Source organism: Leptodactylus fuscus, chromosome 6 (assembly GCF_031893055.1).
Source record: "Leptodactylus fuscus isolate aLepFus1 chromosome 6, aLepFus1.hap2, whole genome shotgun sequence".
Lineage (NCBI taxonomy): Eukaryota > Metazoa > Chordata > Amphibia > Anura > Leptodactylidae > Leptodactylus > Leptodactylus fuscus.
In genome coordinates this window covers 151,780,956-151,801,622 of record NC_134270.1, presented here as the reverse complement: position 1 = coordinate 151,801,622, position 20,667 = coordinate 151,780,956, and the positions used below count along the sequence as shown (strand labels likewise).

The 20,667-nt window shown below is 41.0% G+C and overlaps 2 protein-coding genes across 11 annotated transcripts in view; both read left to right on the top strand.

Annotated features, from left to right (window-relative positions):
• CPNE1 (copine 1) overlaps positions 1-20,667 on the top strand; it is a 340,171-nt gene that overhangs the window by 206,269 nt on the left and 113,235 nt on the right. The gene's annotated exons all lie outside the window — the stretch shown is intronic.
• On the top strand, positions 1,121-18,982 carry RBM39 (RNA binding motif protein 39). Of its 10 annotated transcripts, none has more exons than XM_075277638.1 (18): positions 1,121-1,203; positions 1,367-1,449; positions 6,605-6,661; positions 8,323-8,372; positions 9,105-9,299; positions 11,655-11,723; positions 12,788-12,838; positions 13,125-13,242; positions 13,377-13,529; positions 13,668-13,805; positions 14,348-14,413; positions 14,510-14,714; positions 15,781-15,858; positions 16,658-16,690; positions 17,020-17,146; positions 17,615-17,720; positions 17,984-18,062; positions 18,151-18,982. In XM_075277638.1, exons 3-18 carry the CDS (start codon positions 6,611-6,613, stop codon positions 18,249-18,251), a joined length of 1,620 nt encoding a protein of 539 aa, XP_075133739.1. In that variant the 5' UTR covers positions 1,121-1,203; positions 1,367-1,449; positions 6,605-6,610; the 3' UTR covers positions 18,252-18,982. The 10 variants fall into 10 exon arrangements, with proteins under 10 accessions (XP_075133739.1, XP_075133738.1, XP_075133742.1 ...); XM_075277637.1 differs by having other exon boundaries at positions 6,601-6,661; XM_075277641.1 differs by adding an exon at positions 6,878-7,043 and having other exon boundaries at positions 1,154-1,449.

Below are 20,667 nucleotides of genomic sequence, written 5' to 3'. Positions count from 1 at the left end.
AATAATCCTAGAAATTGCATTTTTTTTTTTTTTGTGCCCGGTTTATTGCCAAGTGTCACAACACTGCTTTGGAACTGATGACCCATATCTAAAAATGGAACCACAATATTTTGTTTGAATTTGGCCTAACCTAATATGATCCTCATAGTGTGCACTATAGTCAGTAACAAATTATAACTAAGGGTGTGTTCACACCTGCGCCCGGTCTCCTCTTTGTGGGTTTCCGTCTTCTGCCCGAAAAATTGGACAGGAGACGGACGGAAACCCGGCAGCCAGTGTCCGCCCGTGAGTGTTTTCTGGTCTCCGTGGTGAAAACTTTTTTTTTTTTTTTTTTTAACCAGACACAAATTCCCCCATGTCTGACTTTGTGTCCGGTAAAAAAAAAAAAAAAAGGCTTTGCCATGGAGACCGAAAAACGCACACAGGCGGACACTTTGCAAACAACTTCAAATGAATGGGTTTGAAAACCGCCAGTTTCCGTCTCCAGTCCAGTTTCTCGGGGCAGAAGACGGAAAACCACAAAGCGGAGACCGGGCGCAGGTGTGAACACGCCCTTAGGCCTAATGCAGTCAACCGCATTCACGCACAGTATGCAAGTCGCGTTTTTCTCAGTGACCCAATCATTTCTATGGCCCCATACACACATCCATGTATTTTCTCAGCCCCGTGTATACCATAGTGATAAGATTAACACTGAGAATTCTCCACTGGGAGAAAAGTCCTGCGAGAGAACCGGTTTCAGTATAAAAATGGCAGGACCTCATTATAGTTTATGGAGTCTGTGGGTTTCCAGACAGGGTCTCCATCTTTTGGGTCTAGTATGAGCCGTATTTTGCAGACACCAGCTTACACACAGTCTTGTGCACAATGACTTAGGAAAAGATAAAAAACTATAACTCCTAAAGTTGTACAACAAGAACTTTTCCCACAGAATTCAGTCATTCAGTGCTGTTTGTGTTGTGTAATGCAGTCAGTATACGGCGCCCACACTATGTACACGGCGCCCGCACTGTGTGCCCGGCTCTCTCCTCAGTTACCTCACACGCAGAGAGGCGGGAAATCTCACCTCGCTACCGCTGACGAGCAGCCACACTACTGCTTGGCCCCGCCTCCGTGATGTCGTCACGCCGCCCCTGTTCAGTCTCGTTGGAAACCCCGTGCTAGTGTAAGGAGCCTGGCGGCCGCCATTTCGGGGAGTCGCAGGTTTGCCGTTGCAAGGCCTGTTATCTTCCCGCCCCGAAGCTCCCCCATTATAGCTGTGTAGGCCCGGCTGTGGTCTCCCTTCTTCTCCTTCTCCTCCTCTCTCTCCTCTCCATCTTGTATACACGCGTTGTTCGCCAGTAACGACGCCCTGTTCTCTTTGTAGATTCAGCGCCATTTCTTTCTCAGCACAAACAAGGCCGAGGCCTAGTAGCGATCAGCCCGAAGAGCACACGGGGCACACCTGAGGTAAGTCGGCTACGTACAGTCTATGTGGTTCTAGCATGGCGTAGGAGGGATGTGTGCTTGTGAGGGAGAAGGTTATTTTACCTCAGTGGGCCGGTGATGGCGTCTCTAGACTACGTGTAGTTTGGCCATTTTGTACCTGTGCTGTGTCCCTGTGTGACCGGCCGCCTCCATATGGTTGTCTTTCTAGGGGCGGCTCGTCCTTGTCCTGTACAGGACGGTGACATTGTGGTGTCCCATAGCCTGGTGTAGGGCTCTGGAGCCTGTGACTGTTACCACATGGCAGCCTATTAACTTTCTATATGTTATTACATAATATGTTGTGTAATATTCTGTAGCTTAGAGGCCTTCTCAGTAACTGCATGTTAGTGTATACGTGTATGTTCACACAGGATGGGTTTCTAGGCAGAAAAAGTTGGCTTTGGGTTTTTGAAGTAGATTCTGACAAGTTTTCAGTGGCAGTGCCAATGTTCGATCTAACCACGTTTACTACTGTTAACTAAGGCTTAGTTCACATCTGCCCTGTACACCTGAACCGTCCTTCATGGCAGACTTAACTCCATAGGTTTTGGCTTAAAAATGGTCGCCTTATAGTCAGAGGTCCGTCAGACCCCATATATATTAGTGGTTCACCCTTCTGGAGCAGAACAACGGACAGACATGCCAATACGAGTGTGAAACTGTTGGCTAGTGGAGCGGCATCAGACTCCATTGTCATTGTCAGTTTTACCTGGCCTTTAAGGTAAAATTCACATGAGTTTTTTATTTTCCAGGTAGAAAAAAAACAAAAACCTGCTTTATGTTTTTGAGTCTTCCACTGGCTAACACTGTACAAAGATATTTTTTCCTTATGTTTTTGAAGCAGATTTTGTTTCCGTCCTGAAACAGTTTTGGCCTATCACACGGGGTTTGTCTCCTGAAACCCTTTAGACCAGGGGTAGGGAACGTACGGCTCTCCAGCTGTTGCAAAACTACAACTCCCAGCATGCATACTGGCTCTGCTGTTCTGGGAACTCCCATGGAAGTGAATGGAGCATGCTGGGAGTTGTAGTTTCACAGCAGCTGGAGAGCCAAAGGTTCCCTACCCCTGCTTTAGAGGTTTCATTTGATTTGTGCAAAAAAACTTTTCAGGTTATTTTTTCCCCTTCAAAAAAACCCACCTATGTGAATTTGCCCAAAAAAATCTGCTTCAGGTTAGTTGAAGCCAACTTCAATGGGATTTTTTATTTTTGCTTGGTACACAGGGGTCTTTCTTAAAACCTGTAGAGGTGGTTTTTTTAAGTTTTTGACAAAAATTAGTTTTATTTCCCATCTGATCCATATGTGGCTCCTTTAAGAGTGGATGTTTTTTTGTTTTCCGTATAGGAGTAATAGATGGATAACGTCTGAAGTCCACAGAGGAAAACTATGTGGACTTTCTGTGGAAAAAAACTATAATGCATTTCTGCTACGGTCTTTTTTTACAGCAGCTCACTTATCTGGGGCCAGGGGTAGGGAGCCAGCTGTAGTAAAACTACAACTCCCAGCATGCATACTTGCTCTGCTGTTCTTGGTACTCCCATGGAAGTGAATGGAGCATGTTGGGAGTTGTAGTTTCACAGCAGCTGGAGAACTTTCATGACAGTAGTACTGCACGGACTTGTAGTGTCATGGATCTCTGGATCTTCAGAGTCTGGCCCATACATATCTTGTGAAGCAATCCTAGGGGTTGATTCACCCATACAGGAACAAATTTACTGTTACACCTATACACTGTTATAAATACAGTGCATCTAGTTTGGGCTAAATTTTTTATACTTGCTAGACAGGTGGGTATGGCTTAAATGTACTAAATCCTGCTCACTGTACACCAACTTAAAGGTGGTATTCACGTAGACTAGACAATACAGAATACTGCAGATTTATCATCAAACAGCCACTGATAAATCTGGTGTCTATTCAGACTGTCTGTCTGGTCCACAATCTCTATGGGGGGGGGGAATACTACATCCAGATCTTACACTTGCATGTGTTTTTCTATTTACATCTCTATAGGGGAAACTATGACTTAAACATAATATGTCAAAAGATGTGCCTAAAAACAGCATTAGTAACCATGTTGGAGCGATGGGGTGAGGAATTTCACAATCTCTAGAGAACACTGATAATACGTGGTATAGATTGCCGGGTGGCTCGGATGGAACAGTGTCACAAAACTGCTTCTATATCAGTGCCCCCCAGCTGGAGAAAAACTACATCTCCCATCATGGCTGTGTCATTTGATATAATACCTTCAATCTAAGCGATTTTTAGAGTTTCTCGCTGAAACTGTTGGTCAAAGTACAGCGTAGCATTGGGTGGAAAATATTGCTCAAGTCTGTAAACTTGAAGAGGGCGCTGGATGTGGTGGAAACTCTTTCAACATGTAGTGGAAAATTCCAGTTAAAATACATTGACATGTTTGGCATGCTTTTGCTTTGCCGGTTTTGTTAGATATGTTGAATTGCAGATTTGTATGTAAGCGCCCAATATGGTCTACACTGCAAACTGTAAATTTGTTTGTTTGTGGGTTGGTTTATCCTTCAGTGCCTATTCAGATGGATATGCTGTCCACACAGCCATGAAAGAGTATTTACTTTTTTTTAATGTCCATGGGTAGCCTGTTTTCACTTAAGTTTGTTGAAGGCTTTGTAGATGCTTTTTCTGGCCTGTCCTGTTATGATGGACCATTATGGCTAGGTTGCACTGGGGGACCCAAATGACAGAGAGACCATCTCCTAAAACAATGGTTACCCGCAGGTACCGTAAACTAAAATGGGCTTTGTTGGGTTTCTGCTTTTTTAATACGGATCTTGCTGGGGAGGAAGTTCCTCCTGTGAAGACTCAGGCATAGAACCTAATCTAAAAACAGCCATTGTTGATATCTATGGGGCGGTGAATGTACTAGTTAACAAACAGCCGGAGGACCCTGTCCTATCACCAGTACTTATGCTCAGTTCACATGGTGGTTTTTGAAGCCGGACCCATCATGCAGAATCTGCTTCAGAAGTCTTGCTGTTTGCAGTTGGATTTCCTGCTCTCATTTTCTGTAAGGGGAGGTTCTGGCAGAATACACGCCAGGTTATAACATAACTTTTTTTTAATTTATTTAATTTTTTTTTTCTTCTTCTTGCTGATTTTTTATTTATTTATTTTTTTAAAGTAGCAGACAAATAGACTGTTTTCAATTAAAATAAATGGGAGACAGCATTGTTGTGATTGGATTTTGACCTTTCCGCCTTGTGAAGTTATTTAACAGCATAGTGAGACTCAAGATAACATACAGTAAACACTTACCTGTTTGTTTGGCTGGGGATCAAGTGGGGGAGTGTCAGTGTTCCCAGGCTTTGCCTATTGTTTGACAAACGGTAAACAAAGATCAGGGTCTCCAACTGAGACTCTTACTTGGATCCTCGACTGAACGGACAAGTAAGTACATACGGTAGTATTTATGTTGAGCCTTGGTTATGTTATAAAAATATCAACTGGCTTCATTATAACTGAGCTCAGACCTCTGAAGGTTGTAATGTTATATTGAACCACCGATCACTTCCTGCTTTTCATTAGTCAGTCATGGTGTCTCATTGTAGCAGTTGAGTCTTTGTCAGTATGACTTTTGGGAAGTTAGCACATACACCAGGCGTTGTAGTAATCTAATGTACAGAGCACTTTCCCACCCGGCAGCTTATACTGTGGGAGTTTAGTTGTTATGTAGACAGTCTGTATCTCCCAGTATAAGCAGTGTAAGTCTGAGTGCAGTCCTTCACACTTTCAGGATGGTGTAGGGATTCACACATGGACGTCAGGCCAAAAATCTTGCACAATTTGGTACCGTTCCACTGGCGGTGTGTATGAGCGGATTACGTTCTAACAAGATCTGTGCCACATAATGTATCTACCCTGTGTGTTTTGGAACCTACTGTGCAGCATGTTTATTACCTTTGCACTTTAGCTGCATTGATGAACAGTCTGATCTGCATTCAGATTTCCTGCTTGGGCTGTCGCAAGAATTTGTGTTTCAGCTTTGACGTACTACTAGGGTTTGCTTATGACAGGTTTGTGCCTAGTGAACTTGGAACAAAGTAGTAAGAATACAATGTATCCAAGGATCGTAAACCTTAAGTAGAATATATGTACATAAATCCTCTTGTGAATTTAGATTAAACTGTTACGTTAAAGTCTGTCAGGGTGTACATTTTTAGGTGAGGTTGCATTGATATAACCATAGGTGGCCATCCACCTATATATATCTTTATTTCCTTCTCTGCACTTTAATTCTCTTGGGCAAATGTTTTGTAATCCAAGTGTTACACATCACTTCCTGCTGACAAGTATTGGGGGATTGTCGAACTCTCACAATTATAGAAAACCATTTTAATGATTACTTATTATCGCTACTCTAGTGAGATCCAAGGGTATTATTTGGTACCAGGAGATACGGTAATTCTAGTTAGCAGAATTAGCAGTCTCTCCAGGGGCTAAAAACATGGTTACAAGTCAACTGGCAACAATCAGTGTCCTGTTGCGGTCTTAACTATGTGCCTAACAATTCAGCTTCAAAATAAAATGATTATTTTTTTTTTTACACAGTTATCAATATTGTATAATTAAACGTTCTGTATAGTTTTGTTGCATATTTATTTTTATACAAAGTTAATCACTAGTGTGTGTGTGTGTTTTTTTTTTTTTTTTGGGGGGGGGGGGGGTTCCCTCTCTTTTCCCCCCTTTTTCCCCCCTTTGTAAATGATACATTTTCTGCTTCTGACTAACCATGGCTGTCACCATCTATACAGGAGTCGGTGGTTTGGCGTATAGCTCCCACAACCCTTTTAACTTGGCCTTTCAAACATTTACTTTATTGGCTTAAACCCTGAAGCAAAGTTCACACTAGTGCTGGCTCTCTGTTGTTCAAGTCTGTTGGGTGACCTGAACAGAGAGGGAGACTGCTAAAACAGCGGTTGCGCAGGAACCCGGTGAACCCTATTGGCTACAATGGTGTTTGTAGGTTCTTTTTTTTTTCTTCTGAAACTGGCAGAGGAAAAAGTCCTCTATGTGCAGATATGATCCTAGCTTTCGATGTAATGACAAGATAATACTGTTTTGATTCTGAGACCTTTGACTTTTTTTTCTTTTTAGATAGTCCAAAATGGCTGATGACATTGATATAGAAGCGATGCTGGAAGCGCCCTACCGGAAGGTGAGAGAGATCTGTCACATGTTATTTGTTTTTCAAGCTTAGTTAATTCTTGAAACTACTGCAAAATTGTTAACTAACACCCCTGGAGCTCTTGTGACTTATCCCTTGGAGATGTTACATAACTTGAAACGTAAATATTGACTGTTGATGTGATGATTTTGTGCAGTAGTTTGACTTCAGCGTGATAAATAAATGCCCATCTATCTCTTTTTGTAGACTTGCCTAACGATATATCACCTCTACTCCCATGAATTCACCTTTGATTCCAGTGTGAACTGTCAATCATAAGGTAGTAATTGAGTGACGTATCGCTGTACCGTGGTCCCCTAGGTAAAAAGACTTGCCTATGAACTGCCGAGCTTCGGTTTGGCTTAGCAACAAGGTGAATAGAGTGGTTTTGGGAAAGAAATGGGGTTCCAAGAATATCCACTTTCACCAGCCAAGATCAGGGCAGTTCATGCAGATTCTACTCTGCGCATATTTTGTCATTTTTATATAATATATTTTTATTTATTTTTTAAGTGGACAAAAACTGGTGGAAAGTTTGACATGGGAAGCATCCAGCCTTTGAGCAAAGAAACGTGACCAGATTCTTGGATCTCCCACTAAGTCGCTTTTTTTTCTCTTTTATATTCCTATTTAATAAATGATGGTTACTATGCTGTTCTGTACTCTAAGTTCAGCAAAGTTCTCTATGGTAACACAGGTTTCATGTACTGTTTTTGGTGCATTATAATACTGTGTTGCCTTAATGCAAATTTCCTGTTAGGAAATGCAAAGACTTCCTCACTATGTTTGGGGGAGTTAACCTGTAATTTGCATGCAAAAGCATAGAAAAGCTCAGTATGTCTGAGACTGTGTTGTAGGCTATGCATTTTCAATGCCTGTTTGCACTTGGATTGTGGTCCATTTACCACACCATTTCTTTAAATAAGCTTCTTTATGTATTGGCAGTTATCCCCTCAGAAGATGCTGGGCATAAAGTAATGGCTTCCTGAGCCTTAGTGAAACATGGATATTTCCGTGTTAATAGGAAATGGCAGTAGGGAAATGTTTAGGCTTGACAGGTACATATTTGCTGATTTTTCTTGGGAGTCGACGTTACTAAAGCAGTGTGAATCCCTGTTTGCTTCAGGGCGAGATGTGTGACAGAGGTGGCATCAAGCTCTTACAGTCCCAACCCACCAACGAAAATGGGCGAAGATCAAAGGAATGGCATCGGTCACAGGAATTGGATAGTGGCTGCTGCTAGCGTGGCCACTTTGGGCTTAGGCAAACGATAGCCTTGGTACTGACCATAAAGGACCACAGCACCTAACAATGTTTAAATCAATACAACTTCCACATGTAGGCAAAACTACAGCATTTTACAGTCACAGGATGCTCTACTACATGAACTGTTTAAGTACAAACAACTAAACCAAATTGCACTAGTTAATGTTAGCTTTTATAGACTTCATGAATCTGTAGTGGAGCTGTTAAATAAGTTCCTATGTATATTTCTTTTTTTTTTCTATTTTTAGCCTTACACACAAGTTTATTTTTTAGTACCTTAGTCATTAAATTTTTGTTTATTCTCTCATTCCAATCCCCTTTACCTTTTGCCAACTTGAATTATTTCCTCTTCGCCCTCATGATGTTCTTCTATCAACCCTGCTTAGGACGAGAACAAACTGAACAGTGCCAATGGACATGAGGAGCGCAGTAAGAAGTAGGTGTCGCTATTAAACTTTACTATATCTATATATATATATATATATATATATATATATATATATATATATATATATATATATTCCATTCCATGTTTGCTTATTTTTTTTGTAAATTGCTAGTAATGTTCATGTTGTAATACCCCAAAGTAATTACTGGTAAGTGGTCAAAGCCCTTGCTGCATACTCTCAACAGACCTTTAGGGGTCGCTCACACTTTGGAAACTGTCGCTGATTTTGAGGCGGGGTCTGTCATTAAATCAGTGGTAGATTCTGCATTCTGACACTGGAAGCTGGGTACCTGGAAATAAAGGAAAATGTATGACCCCTTGCAGGCCATTGTGGGTGAGTTCAGTGTGCTATCCAGGTTTTTCCCAGATAACACCCTGGCAGATTCATTTGTCGGCCCACGCACACAATCATGAATTGCACGATCCCATGTCCAGACTGCAAAACTCAGGACAGGTCCTATTCCTGTCTGGTTTTGCAGCTCCTATTCATTGAATGAGTGGGGGTTGGGGGATACACATGTCAACTGTGTAGAATGGTTCGATAGATTGCACTATTCTGTGCAGAGGCATCTAGTAAAAGACACAGTATATACTTTTGTTTTTTTTATGTGAGAATTTAGAGTGGATGTCAGTTAGTAATCATGCTGGGAGTTTTCCTAGTGTATATGTATGTTATACACTTCGCATGCCATGTCATTTCAACTTTGTTTTGATTTTAAGGAGAAAGAAAAGTAAAAGCCGGAGTCGCAGCCGTGAAAGAAAGCGTAGCAAGAGCAAGGAGAGGAAACGCAGCAGAGAACGGGAAAGGAAAAGAAGTAAAAGTCGAGAAAGGAAGCGCAGTCGCAGTAAAGAACGGAGGAGGAGTCGGTCCAGGAGCAAAGATCGGAGGTTCAGAGCCCGTTATAGAAGCCCATAGTATGTATATAGGCTTGTTTCGTATGCCATGATTGTTTTCTTGAAGCAAGAAATGGTCCTTTTAAAGAAGGGGTTTTCCAGTTTCCTTAGCATAGATCATTTATTACAAATGGGTTCCGATATCCGGGCCCCTGGCCAATCACCTGTTTGGAGAGGCTGCAGCTTCTTTAGTACTTGCCAAGCTCCCCATACATTTGTATAGTGCCTGTACTTAGTACCCCTACTCAGTCCATTCATTTGAATTGGGAGTGAGATGCAATCTGGCCCTGCGACCAATGAACGTGACGCCACATGGCTTGTGAAGCAAAAGCAGTACTGAGGGAGAGCAGCTGCCACTTCAATGGGCCGATCTACAGGGGATCAAGGTGTCGAACACTCAAGGATCAAGAAAACCTCCTTTACCATCACTTGCTTTATTCTTTTTGCCTAGACTGGTACACTTTCCTTGTATAAAGCAGCTATAAGGGTATAATCGCAGTGGCCTAGTAGCACAGTTTTACTGTAAATTGCTCTTGCTCAGTAACTGGTACATAAAGTTTTATTTCTTTACTATGGAACACAACACAGTTTTGTCCCCCCACCCCCTTCACTTTCGGGAGATACAGGTTTATTTTTAATAGTGATTTGAAACTCCTTTACTGTACAAAGGTGACCGGCAGTGGAATTGTTATTCCTAAGCGATTGACTGTTTAATGATGATTTAGGTGTGCCAAAGTAGAGGACGGGTAGTGATATAGATTTGTTTCGGGGTTTTTTTTTTTTTTTTTTTTTTACATGGGTTACTTTGATATTTGTTTGACAGTAAAAATATTTAAGACTGCAGTCATGTAATGATGAAACTCAAATCTACAGTCTTGAAAACATCCAAGGGATGAAAACACTTACTGGACATAGCATGTTTGCCGGCCATGTGTCCTGCTACTTAGCGGGTATTGACTAGTCCCCGCAGTCACTTTGTGTGTACTTATGACCCATTCTTCTACGTTTTAGAGGTTATGTAGTAATAAATAAAAGCTAAAGAGGAAGGAGGTGGCTGCTTTTTTGCCTTATGTAGTTTTTCAAAATTGTATGTATTTTACCTTGCCATTTACTTATTAGTTTTATCATGTGAGTATATTTGACAATTTTCCTTCCTATATAGCTGTGTAAGGGATGTTTATCAAAAAAGAAAAACTGTATTGGTACATATAGTTACACTTTTCATCTCCATTATATCACAGGTCTTCGGGAGAGTACGCTATGGATGGATTAGTCATGTGCTGGCCTCATAAGGCTCAGTCTGTCTACCCAACAATCAGAATGTGTAGGGGCTGTTCACAAGTCCATCTGGTGATCAGAAGTGCTCTTCATCACTAAACTGCTCTGATTTCATGCTAATCTCCTTTTCGGATGGCCTTTCTGGGCAGTTTGCCGCGTCCCCAGTTGTCTCCTCAGTTGCAAACTACCTTTTATGGGACAGACCATGACCTCTTGTCTGAACAGTATACTCTAAAAGTGTTGCCCATGTAATCCTGACTGGAAAATCTTGTCACTACACTGGCCAGAGTTTCCAGTTCAAGCCTAGTAAGGAGACTAGATTCCTTACATAATGATCTATGATGTTCTACTGTCCTTAACTGTATATGGTGCAGACACTAGATCAGTAAGGGTATGTTCATACAGTGGAATTTGCATTCCTCGTGTGAACATTCTGCACAGCTAGCCACGGCAGGATGTCGGTGCAGTGCATCGGCATTCCGCTCCGGATTAGGCCCAAATGAATGGGCCTAATCGGGAAGGGAGTCGCACACCACAGCTGATTCAGCCCCGGAATCCGCAGCAAGAATGATAATCTCGCTTCTTTTTTCCGCTACTAGCTAGTGGGGAAAAAAGAAGCGAGCCTCTCCCATTGAAGTCAACGGGAGCCGTTTTTGGCAGCGGATTCCACGTCAAAATCTAATGCCAAAAAACTGTGTGAACATACCCTTGGGACTCTCGGAGTCACGGATCATTATAACGCAAGGACTCCAGCCTCCTGACTAGCTTCACAGGCTGGATTAGCCTGTGTGCATAGGGCTATAGGTAGAGAACAGTATAAACCATGTTAATACTATTAATGATTGATATATTACAGAAACTCACAATAGCTTTATATTTGGCTACTTGGTAGCTAAACACAGCTGTTTTAGACTTCAGCAGCTTTGCTACAGGATCCCTATTTCATATTTATAATAGAGAACCTGAACAATTTACATCTACAAAAGGGATGTTAAAAGAAATGCAATTAATTTTTTTAAATAAAAAAAAAAAAAAGCTGCTCCATTTTGGAGTGGTGACTTTTGTATAGAAAATAACTAGACCTTTATCTGTTTGTAGTTCTGGACCGAAATTTGGCAGCTCCATGAGAGGCAAAATGAGTGGTGTACCGCACAACGTAAAGCCAAGGTTGGTAAATTTTCTTAGAGTTAATGGAAGTCTTAGTGTTAATGGGTTATTTGCATATTCATAAGTGACATGTCTCTTCTTCAGTGAGGGAATGTTGCAATGCTATGCATAACTCATGGCCAGGAGGTACTACTGTAGGGTCAGTGTGATTTAATGCAGATCTGATGTCTTACAGTTTTCTGAACATCTGGCATATCTGGTTCCAAGGTCAAACTACTGCAGATCCTACAGTTTGTGGTTGTCTCCTGTGCCATAAATGTGTGTGTCCAGATATTTCTTTTGGTATTGGTTCATATATTTGACTTGTATCACTGCCAGTGATTATCGGCAGCTATGATTACTTGAGCTTGGGGACTAGTGGGCAACTGTTCACTCTTTAAGTGCTTATATGGTTAAAGAGGTGCCCCGGGTAAAGAGCTATCAGTCCCGGTACCGTAGCTCTTCACAAGTCAGAAGGGTGTTCCTAACAGTCAGGTACGTCTTTCTCCACAGCAGCGCCTATTGCGCTGTACAGTGTGAGCGGGGAGGAACGCCCCCTCCCTCTGCTCACAGTGCTTGTCCATAGACGAATAATATCAGGAGGGGGCGGTCGTTCCTCCGAGCTCACACTGTACAGCGCGATAGGTGATGCTTTGGAGAAGGACGTTCCTGACAGACTGTCAGGAACGCCCTTCTGACTGTGAAGAGCTACGGTAGCTGTACTGTAGCTGTACTATATACTGGCTTTCCAGCAGTATATAGAACTGTCTGTGTCCAAATCCATGAAAGGTCCTCTTTAAGATTAGTGGGGGTGTCCTAGAGGTTTCAGTTCTTCATCCTAACATATGTTCACTTGATATGCCATGATTTATTAGATTGGAATCCTTTTTGATGGTAAAAGTGCTTGCTTGCTAACTGGTGTTTTGTTTGGTTTTGTAATGTTAGAATTGGTAGAATTGGTGCTTTTAAGTTGAGTAATGGAATACTTCTGATCACGTTGGGCGGGTATATATGTTATATAACACAGTAAATGTGAACACAAAAAGGAACACTTGTTATACCTTTTTCCTTTTTGTTTTCTTTAGGCGTCGTTCAAAGAGTAAAAGTCCACAGAAGAGAGAGAAAAGCCCTGTGAGGTATGTACAGAAGTGCCTGCTGAGTTCACATTTGATCAGATTTTCCTCTATGCTTCATCTAAAAGTAACAAAGCCCCAGCTGCCTTCATGGGCCCCATTCTAAGTAAATTTGTTCAGATTTGGACCAGATGCATGCACAACCTAAGTTATGCAACATGGTCCCTGCCTTTTTTTTTGTCTGCTAGTGTCACTTGCCACACAATTGAAGTTGCAAATCTTCTGTCGAAAGGGACTTGATTTTTCAATTTTTTTTTCTCATCCTTATCATCCATACTTTTTTTTTTAGAGGACCAATTGATAATCTAACACCTGAAGAGAGAGATGCTCGCACAGTCTTCTGTATGCAACTGGCAGCAAGGATCCGCCCAAGAGACTTAGAAGAATTTTTTTCAACGGTTGGCAAGGTAATTAAAGCTTTTTTTTTTTCTCTCTTTTTTGGTCTCACAACCTTTCTTTAGTTTTGCTATACTCTGATGCATTTTGGCCTGTTTGTGTACACTGGCTTATTTTTAAAGTCTTCTCTTGCTATGTTTCTTAGGTTCGTGATGTGAGGATGATCTCTGACAGAAATTCCAGACGATCTAAGGGAATCGCTTATGTTGAATTTGTGGATGTCAGCTCTGTACCTCTGGCAATTGGTTTAACTGGACAGAGAGTCTTGGGGGTTCCTATAATAGTGCAGGCCTCTCAGGTAAGTACCATAAGGGTAGGGGGGGGGGGGAACTATTGCATTAGCTAAGACATCACATTTTAGCTATAAACTGCATAACGCCAGAGCAGCTTTGTACAACAACCTTTCTAATGTTTGTGCCCTTGATTTTATTTACAGGCAGAAAAGAACAGAGCTGCTGCAATGGCCAATAACCTGCAGAAAGGCACCGCTGGGCCAATGAGGTTATATGTTGGATCCCTGCATTTCAACATAACAGAAGACATGCTACGTGGAATATTTGAACCTTTTGGCAGAGTGAGTGCACTCAAACTAAAAGCTTGTAGTCACCGTCTTATTAATACATTTTGCATAAATCTATGGTAATTTAGTTCTGTCTTGGAGTACTATGTGTATTATGTATCATGTTACATATGTCTATAGAGAGGGGGAGGAGAAAAGAGCTGAGAGAGATGAATTGAAAAAGAATTAACAAACGGCAAGTGAGAACAGATATAGGACCTGCTCTATATTTTTCAGCTTTTCAACCGGCCCGGACACAACTGCAAAAACGATGGCTGTGTGTATGGGTCGATACTTATATCTGCAATTGTGAATAATCTGCTCAGCCATGTGCATATGAGGCCTGAGGGAGCAGATTCTCCTCTGAGTGTAGATGGCGCTTACAGAGAGGAAAGCCGCTAACCAATGCAAAATATTAGTAGTTACTTCTGAAGTACACGTGACTACTTATCCTGAAAGGACTGATGCTTAGAAAGTTTGTCTGCATGGGTCTGTTTTCTCTTAACTTTATATATCTTTTTTTTTTTTTTTTTTTTTTTTTTTTTTGGGTCAAATAGATTGAGAGTATTCAACTTATGATGGATAGTGAAACTGGCCGCTCCAAGGGATATGGCTTTATTACCGTAAGTGTTGCATTCACAAGTGTTGGTTATACAGTGAATTGTAGACTGTACAGTTAAGATAATCCTTTTAATTTCTCTTTTTTTTTTTTTTTTCAGTTTTCCGATTCTGAGTGTGCCAAAAAAGCTCTGGAGCAGTTAAATGGATTTGAGCTAGCTGGGCGTCCGATGAAGGTTGGCCACGTGACAGAACGTACTGATGCGTCAAATGCAAGTTCATTCTTGGACAGTGATGAGCTTGAGAGAACTGGAATAGACTTGGGTACTACTGGTAGACTTCAGCTGATGGCCAGGCTTGCAGAAGGTATAACATACAAAGAAATGAATTTACTTTATTCTTAGTTGTGCAGTTTGAGTTAAAAGTGGAAAAACCTCACTTGAACTAAATTTAAGTAATGCACAAATGTGACAAAGTGGCTGATAGTATGAAGCTACACAGTCCAGTCACATTAATGTGGCCACCTGTCAAAATCCAGAATAACCACCTTTAGCAGAGCGGACCGCTGCGAGATGTGCAGGAAGAGAGGGGATGTTGTGATGATGTCACTGGGATGTTGAGCCATGCCGACTCCAGTGCCGTGGCCAGCTGCGTTAGGCTAGGCGGTTGAGCATCCATGGCTCGAACGACCCGATCAAGGTAGTCTCACAGATTCTCAATTGGGTTCAAGTCCGGGGAATTTGCTGGCCAAGGGAGTACGGTAAACTCATTCTGGTGCTCCTCGAACCACACACGTACACTGCGAGCTTTATGACACTTCGCATTGTCCTGCTGGTAGATGCCATCTTCCTGAGGAAAAATATTTGGTGTGTAGAGGTGAACATGTTCCGCAAGGATAGATGCATACTTGTGTTGATCCATCGTGCCTTCCACAATGATGAGTGCACCCAGATGGCTGATGACACGTGGCCTTCTGCGATTGGTTATTTAACGTTGACGTCAAAAGTAGGCGCTGGTCACATTAATATGATTGGACTGTGTATATAAAATGGCAATAGAACTGGATACAATTAAAGTATAGAACTGGATCAATGAGCATAACCGGAAAACTGCATGGAGGTATTTCCAGAATGCAATATTGCAGCAAACCTTAGGGCAGGAGTCTGATCTGTAAAAGCACTTCAAAACGGGGAACTAAAAAAAACACATGTAAAGTGGCCATGTGACACAATGAGGTGTCAGTCACCCATTTCATCGTTGTCATACTGAGGAATAATGAAGTGCCTGTCACATAATTGGCAGTGAAACTAGACCATGAATGTCATCTGAGAAACCCCTTTTATGTAGGGTTCCTCACTAAACAAGAACTTGCACCTTTACTTTATATTGGGAATAACTTTTAGTTTTTTTTTTTTTTTTTTCTTGTTCGCAGGCACTGGATTGCAGATACCTCCAGCTGCACAGCAGGCGTTGCAGATGAGTGGTTCCTTGGCTTTTGGGGCTGTAGCAGGTATGAAGATGCCGCTTACGCTTAACATATACCTCCAGTTATGTGGAACAATAGATATAGTGCAGGAGTTTGCAAAAATAAAAGATTGTATTTTTGTGGATGTGCTTCTATATAGCAACACAGACTGGCCAGAGTACATTGTGCGCATAAGTCAGCTTCAGTTGCAAACTGCGTCCTGCTTTTTCTCCCCATGTTTGTGTGGGTTTTCTCCAGGTACTCTGCTTTTCCTCCCACATCCTAAAGACTTACTGATAGGGAATGCAGATAGTGAGCCCTATATGAGACAGTGATCGATGTCTGTAAAAACCTGTGGAATATATTAGCACTATACAAGGAATCTAAATAAAAAAAAATTTGTACAGGCTAGTGCAGGTCTTTGCAAAATATATTGGCATTTTGTGTTTAGGCTAGTGTCACATCTGCACCAGTTCTACTGTCTGAAATCCTCCACAAAAACATCACGGCAGCCCTGATTTATTTATTTATTTTTCAATCCTTCTTGTCCTGTAATGGAAAATGTGAAAACTCCCTTAGGGAGCCTGCACACGGAGTTACGCTCCGCTCATTCTGAACATAAACTCGTTCAGAATGAACTTTTAAAAACCAGCTCCCATTGATTTCTATGGGTGCCAGCATACGTGCGTATCACATTGAAAGCAATAGGGAAAAAAAGCCTCCCATTGATTTCACATATGCCGAACTCCGTGTGCAAACTCCCTTAGTCCCAAATTCTGCTTGCTTATGTTGTGATTTTGGCACATTTTATGTATTTAATTTTTTTTTTTTTTTTCTTTAACAGATCTTCAATCAAGGATTTCACAGCAAAGCGAAGGTATGTCCCACTATTTTTTTTTTTTTTTTTTGTCATTTATGTAGTGAGTCTTGTGCAGTATGTGACCTTTGCATGGGGCAGATGTTTCCGATTGTGTGTATGAATTAAGAACATCTTATAGGGGCTATTCCATCTTTACATTTTTTATTTTATCCATAGGATAATGCCATACATTTCTGATAGATGAGGATCCCAGTTTTTGGCGATGCTCTGATCAATTCCGCAAAACTATTTGCATGTTACTTGTCTGTCACGTGGTCTTATTTGTGTTTTATGTGACCATAATGTAGAAACTGAACAGAATCTGTAACGTGTTCTCATTTTTTCAGCTCTTGCTGCTGCTGCCGCCTCTGCTGCTGCCATCTCATTGACAACGTCCACTTTACCGATTCCTGCAGCCACTCAGCCGCTTGCTACACAATGCTTCCAGCTATCAAACATGTTTAACCCACAAACGTAAGTACTGTTTGTCCAGGGAAGCTGAGAATTTCCTATTGCATATGCAGTGTATGTGCAAAAAAAAAAAATACAACCGACATGTATGAAAAGAACACAAGGGAGAAGTAACCTTTTACAATCCTTCTATATGGAAGCCAATGGGACACTTAAATTTTGAAATTCATGTGCATAGTACATACAAGGTTTGGGTCTCACCCTAACTTCACTAGGGGTGTATTTAGGTTTTTTTTTAAGGGGTGAGGATTTTTGTTTTGTTTTTTTACAAATTTCTAAATGTCATTAAATAAATTTCAAATTTTGAGTTCATGGTTCGTGTTAATTTTGTTGCAGCAACCAGTCACAGCCGTAAGATGAAAGCTGTGCTGTGATTGGCTGCTTTAAGCAAACTCTGATGTATATAAAAATTTTATTTCTTTAAATCTGCCCTGCCTGTTTCATTGACTCTTTCATTTCTATATTATTCAGGGAAGATGAGCCAGGTTGGGACACAGAAATCAAAGATGATGTAATTGAAGAATGCAACAAACATGGAGGAGTCGTTCACATTTATGTAGACAAGAGTTCCCCACAGGTAAGTTCCTGTAGTTGCATTGATTTCAGTTGGGGTTACTTGTTTTGAGGCCTCTGCAGGTCATAGCAGTTAGTGACAGATTTCTACCTTCCCCTTTCGAGAGCCTTTGTGAGATTAGTCTCTCACTCTGCAAAACTAGTATTCCTTGGGCTCACGTAGTGTCAAGTATTTTATATCTGTCTACTACTGACTTATTAATTTGTTTTTCATTGACATGTAAACCTTTTTATTTTTTTTTTTATTTTTATGTCTCTTCTTCACAGGGTAACGTATATGTTAAATGTCCAACCATAGCAGCTGCAATTGCAGCAGTTAATGCTTTGCATGGAAGGTGGTTTGCTGGTAAGTTCTTACACTTCTCATGTTATTCTTAGAAATACCTTAAAACTTGTACAACTTTCTGAAACTGATGACTTTCTCTTCTCCATAGGCAAGATGATTACCGCCGCATACGTCCCGCTCCCTACTTATCACAGCCTTTTCCCAGATTCCATGACATCTACCCAGCTTCTGTTTCCCGTCCGCCGATGATTCTGATTCCAGAATATTTTGTACATAGGATTTACTATACTTTTTGAGAGAGTGCCGTAGGGATCCCTTTATTTAGATGCAGTTGGAAAGGAATGGGTGTAACGTATTTTTGTGTACAAATCTAAAACCTTAAAGTAAAGGCTGAATGCAGTATATTGGCTAACCAGCATTCAACCTGTTAATTTGCTGTGCTGCCTTACTGTCCATAAGGAAATATCTAGGACAGCGAAAAGTAAAGGGGCAACAGAAGAAATATATGCCTGAACTATTAATGTGTGTGGGGGGATGTTAAAATCCATAGGACCTCTGTTACAGAAGTTGGAAGAACTTAGTGCGTAACATTTTTCTCAAAGTTAGCAAATGAGGAAGAGCAGGGACATGCAGAACTGCAGTTTTTAAGTCTCAAATTACATTTATGTATCTGTGAAATTTATTTTGTACATAGTTCTGGTATTTCTTCTATACCAGACAAAATCTCAGTTGTGTTTCCAGGCAGGAATTGTAATGGTTAAAGACCGGTTTTTCGTGTCAGAAGGCTGCCAGGGAATGCTGTGACATTTTGCTTGGTTGCATATAATCTTTTGCTCTTTAAGCTCTGTGAGCTCTGAAATAATTTTATTTTTTGTTAATTTAGTGTGTTTGACAAGACTGCTTAATATTTCTATCCAACAACTTTCATATTTCAATTATCTTTGTAAAGAAGCTCTCAAATAAAAATTCTTTAAAACAAAGTTTAAATAATTTAATTGTTTGCCAAAAGTGGTAATCTTTATTAATTACAGATTTTACAATGAAAGTTACTAGGATAAAGGAGACGGTGTGCTGCAGATTAAAGCCTCTAGAGCAGTGCCCAATACGTTGATCGTGATCTACCGGTTGATTGCAAAGGAAGTATGGGTCGATCGCGTGACATTTATTTTTTTTTAAACACTTTTTTTTGTTTGAACCAGCGCAGGAGAGCTGCCACTCTCCTTGCGCTGGTTCAGACGTCTACGTTTCAACGTAGGTGGTGTCATCAGACGTTCACGTTTCGGTGAACTTCTCCACTTAGTCTTATTCTGCCTCCAAATCCTCATGCAAATGAGCCGTAAGAAGGGGGCGCAGATTTATTGCTGTACATTGTATAGTGGTTGGGCTTGGTATTGCAGCTCAGTCCCATTCATTTGACACCTTACTACATCCAGTGTATGGAGTTTTTCCTCCTCTTTGGAAGGAAGAGCTGGGAAATTAAAACTGGTAAGGAGACAACCTGGTTGATATTAGCCCAAGAGGGCACCTTCGCGTTAAACCCAGGAATCCTATTAATATTATAAATGTGAAAGTTTGTGTGTTTGGATGTTTGCATGTTCGGATGTTTGTTCCTCAATCACGGAAAAACCGCTCGACCGATTTGGCTGAAATTTTCCACAAACATAGTTAATACACCCGATTAAACAATAGGCTACTTTTCATCACAATAACGCACATACGTTTGTGCCAGGACCCCCACAAAACCCAAACTCACACCACCATCTCTGCAATCTCACACACTTTAGACCATAGCAAGCCACAAAATTCATATTGCCCTCTACAGCCTCGCCCCTAACCCCACACAATCTCATATACATATACTTTACCACTTTGCCCCTCACCTTACCGATACTCTAGGAGGCTCTCTTTAACGCTCTGGAGCAGCCATGTTTGTCAAACCCCACCGCTCTGACAATCCGCGACACCGCCCACCCATGTCAATACCCCTAGGCGGTCTAATAAATGCAAAAAAAAAAATTAACAAATGTAAAAAAAATATAAAAAATAAAGTAAAAAGGATTAAAAATTCAACTCACCCCCCTATCCCTAGAACACATATAAAAGTAGTTAAAAACTGTGAAACACATACATGTTAGGTATCCCCGCGTCCGAAATCGCCCGCTCTACAAAGCTATACAAATATTTTTCCTGTTCGGTAAACACCGTAGCGGGAAAAATGGTCAAAAGTGCCAAACCGCCATTTTTTCACTGCTTTGATTCTGCTAAAAATTTGAATAAAAACTGATCAAAGCAATAACATTTCCCGAAAATGGTAGAACTACAAAGTACACCCGGTCCCGCAAAAAAAGACACCCTATACATCCCCGTACACGCACGTATAAAAAAGTTACGGCTGTCGGAATATGGCGACTTTTCAAAAAATAATTTTTTAACACAGTTTTGGATTTTTTTTAAGGGGTCAAAATGTACATAAAACCATATAAATTTGGTATCCCCGGCATTGTAACAAAACACAGAATACAGGGGACATGTCATTTTGGTTGCACAGTGAACGCTGTAAAACCAAAGCCCGTAAGAAAGTCACAGAAATGCATTTTTTCTTCAAATCCACCCCATTCTGAATTTTTTTCCTGCTTCCCGGTACATTATATAGAATAAATAATGG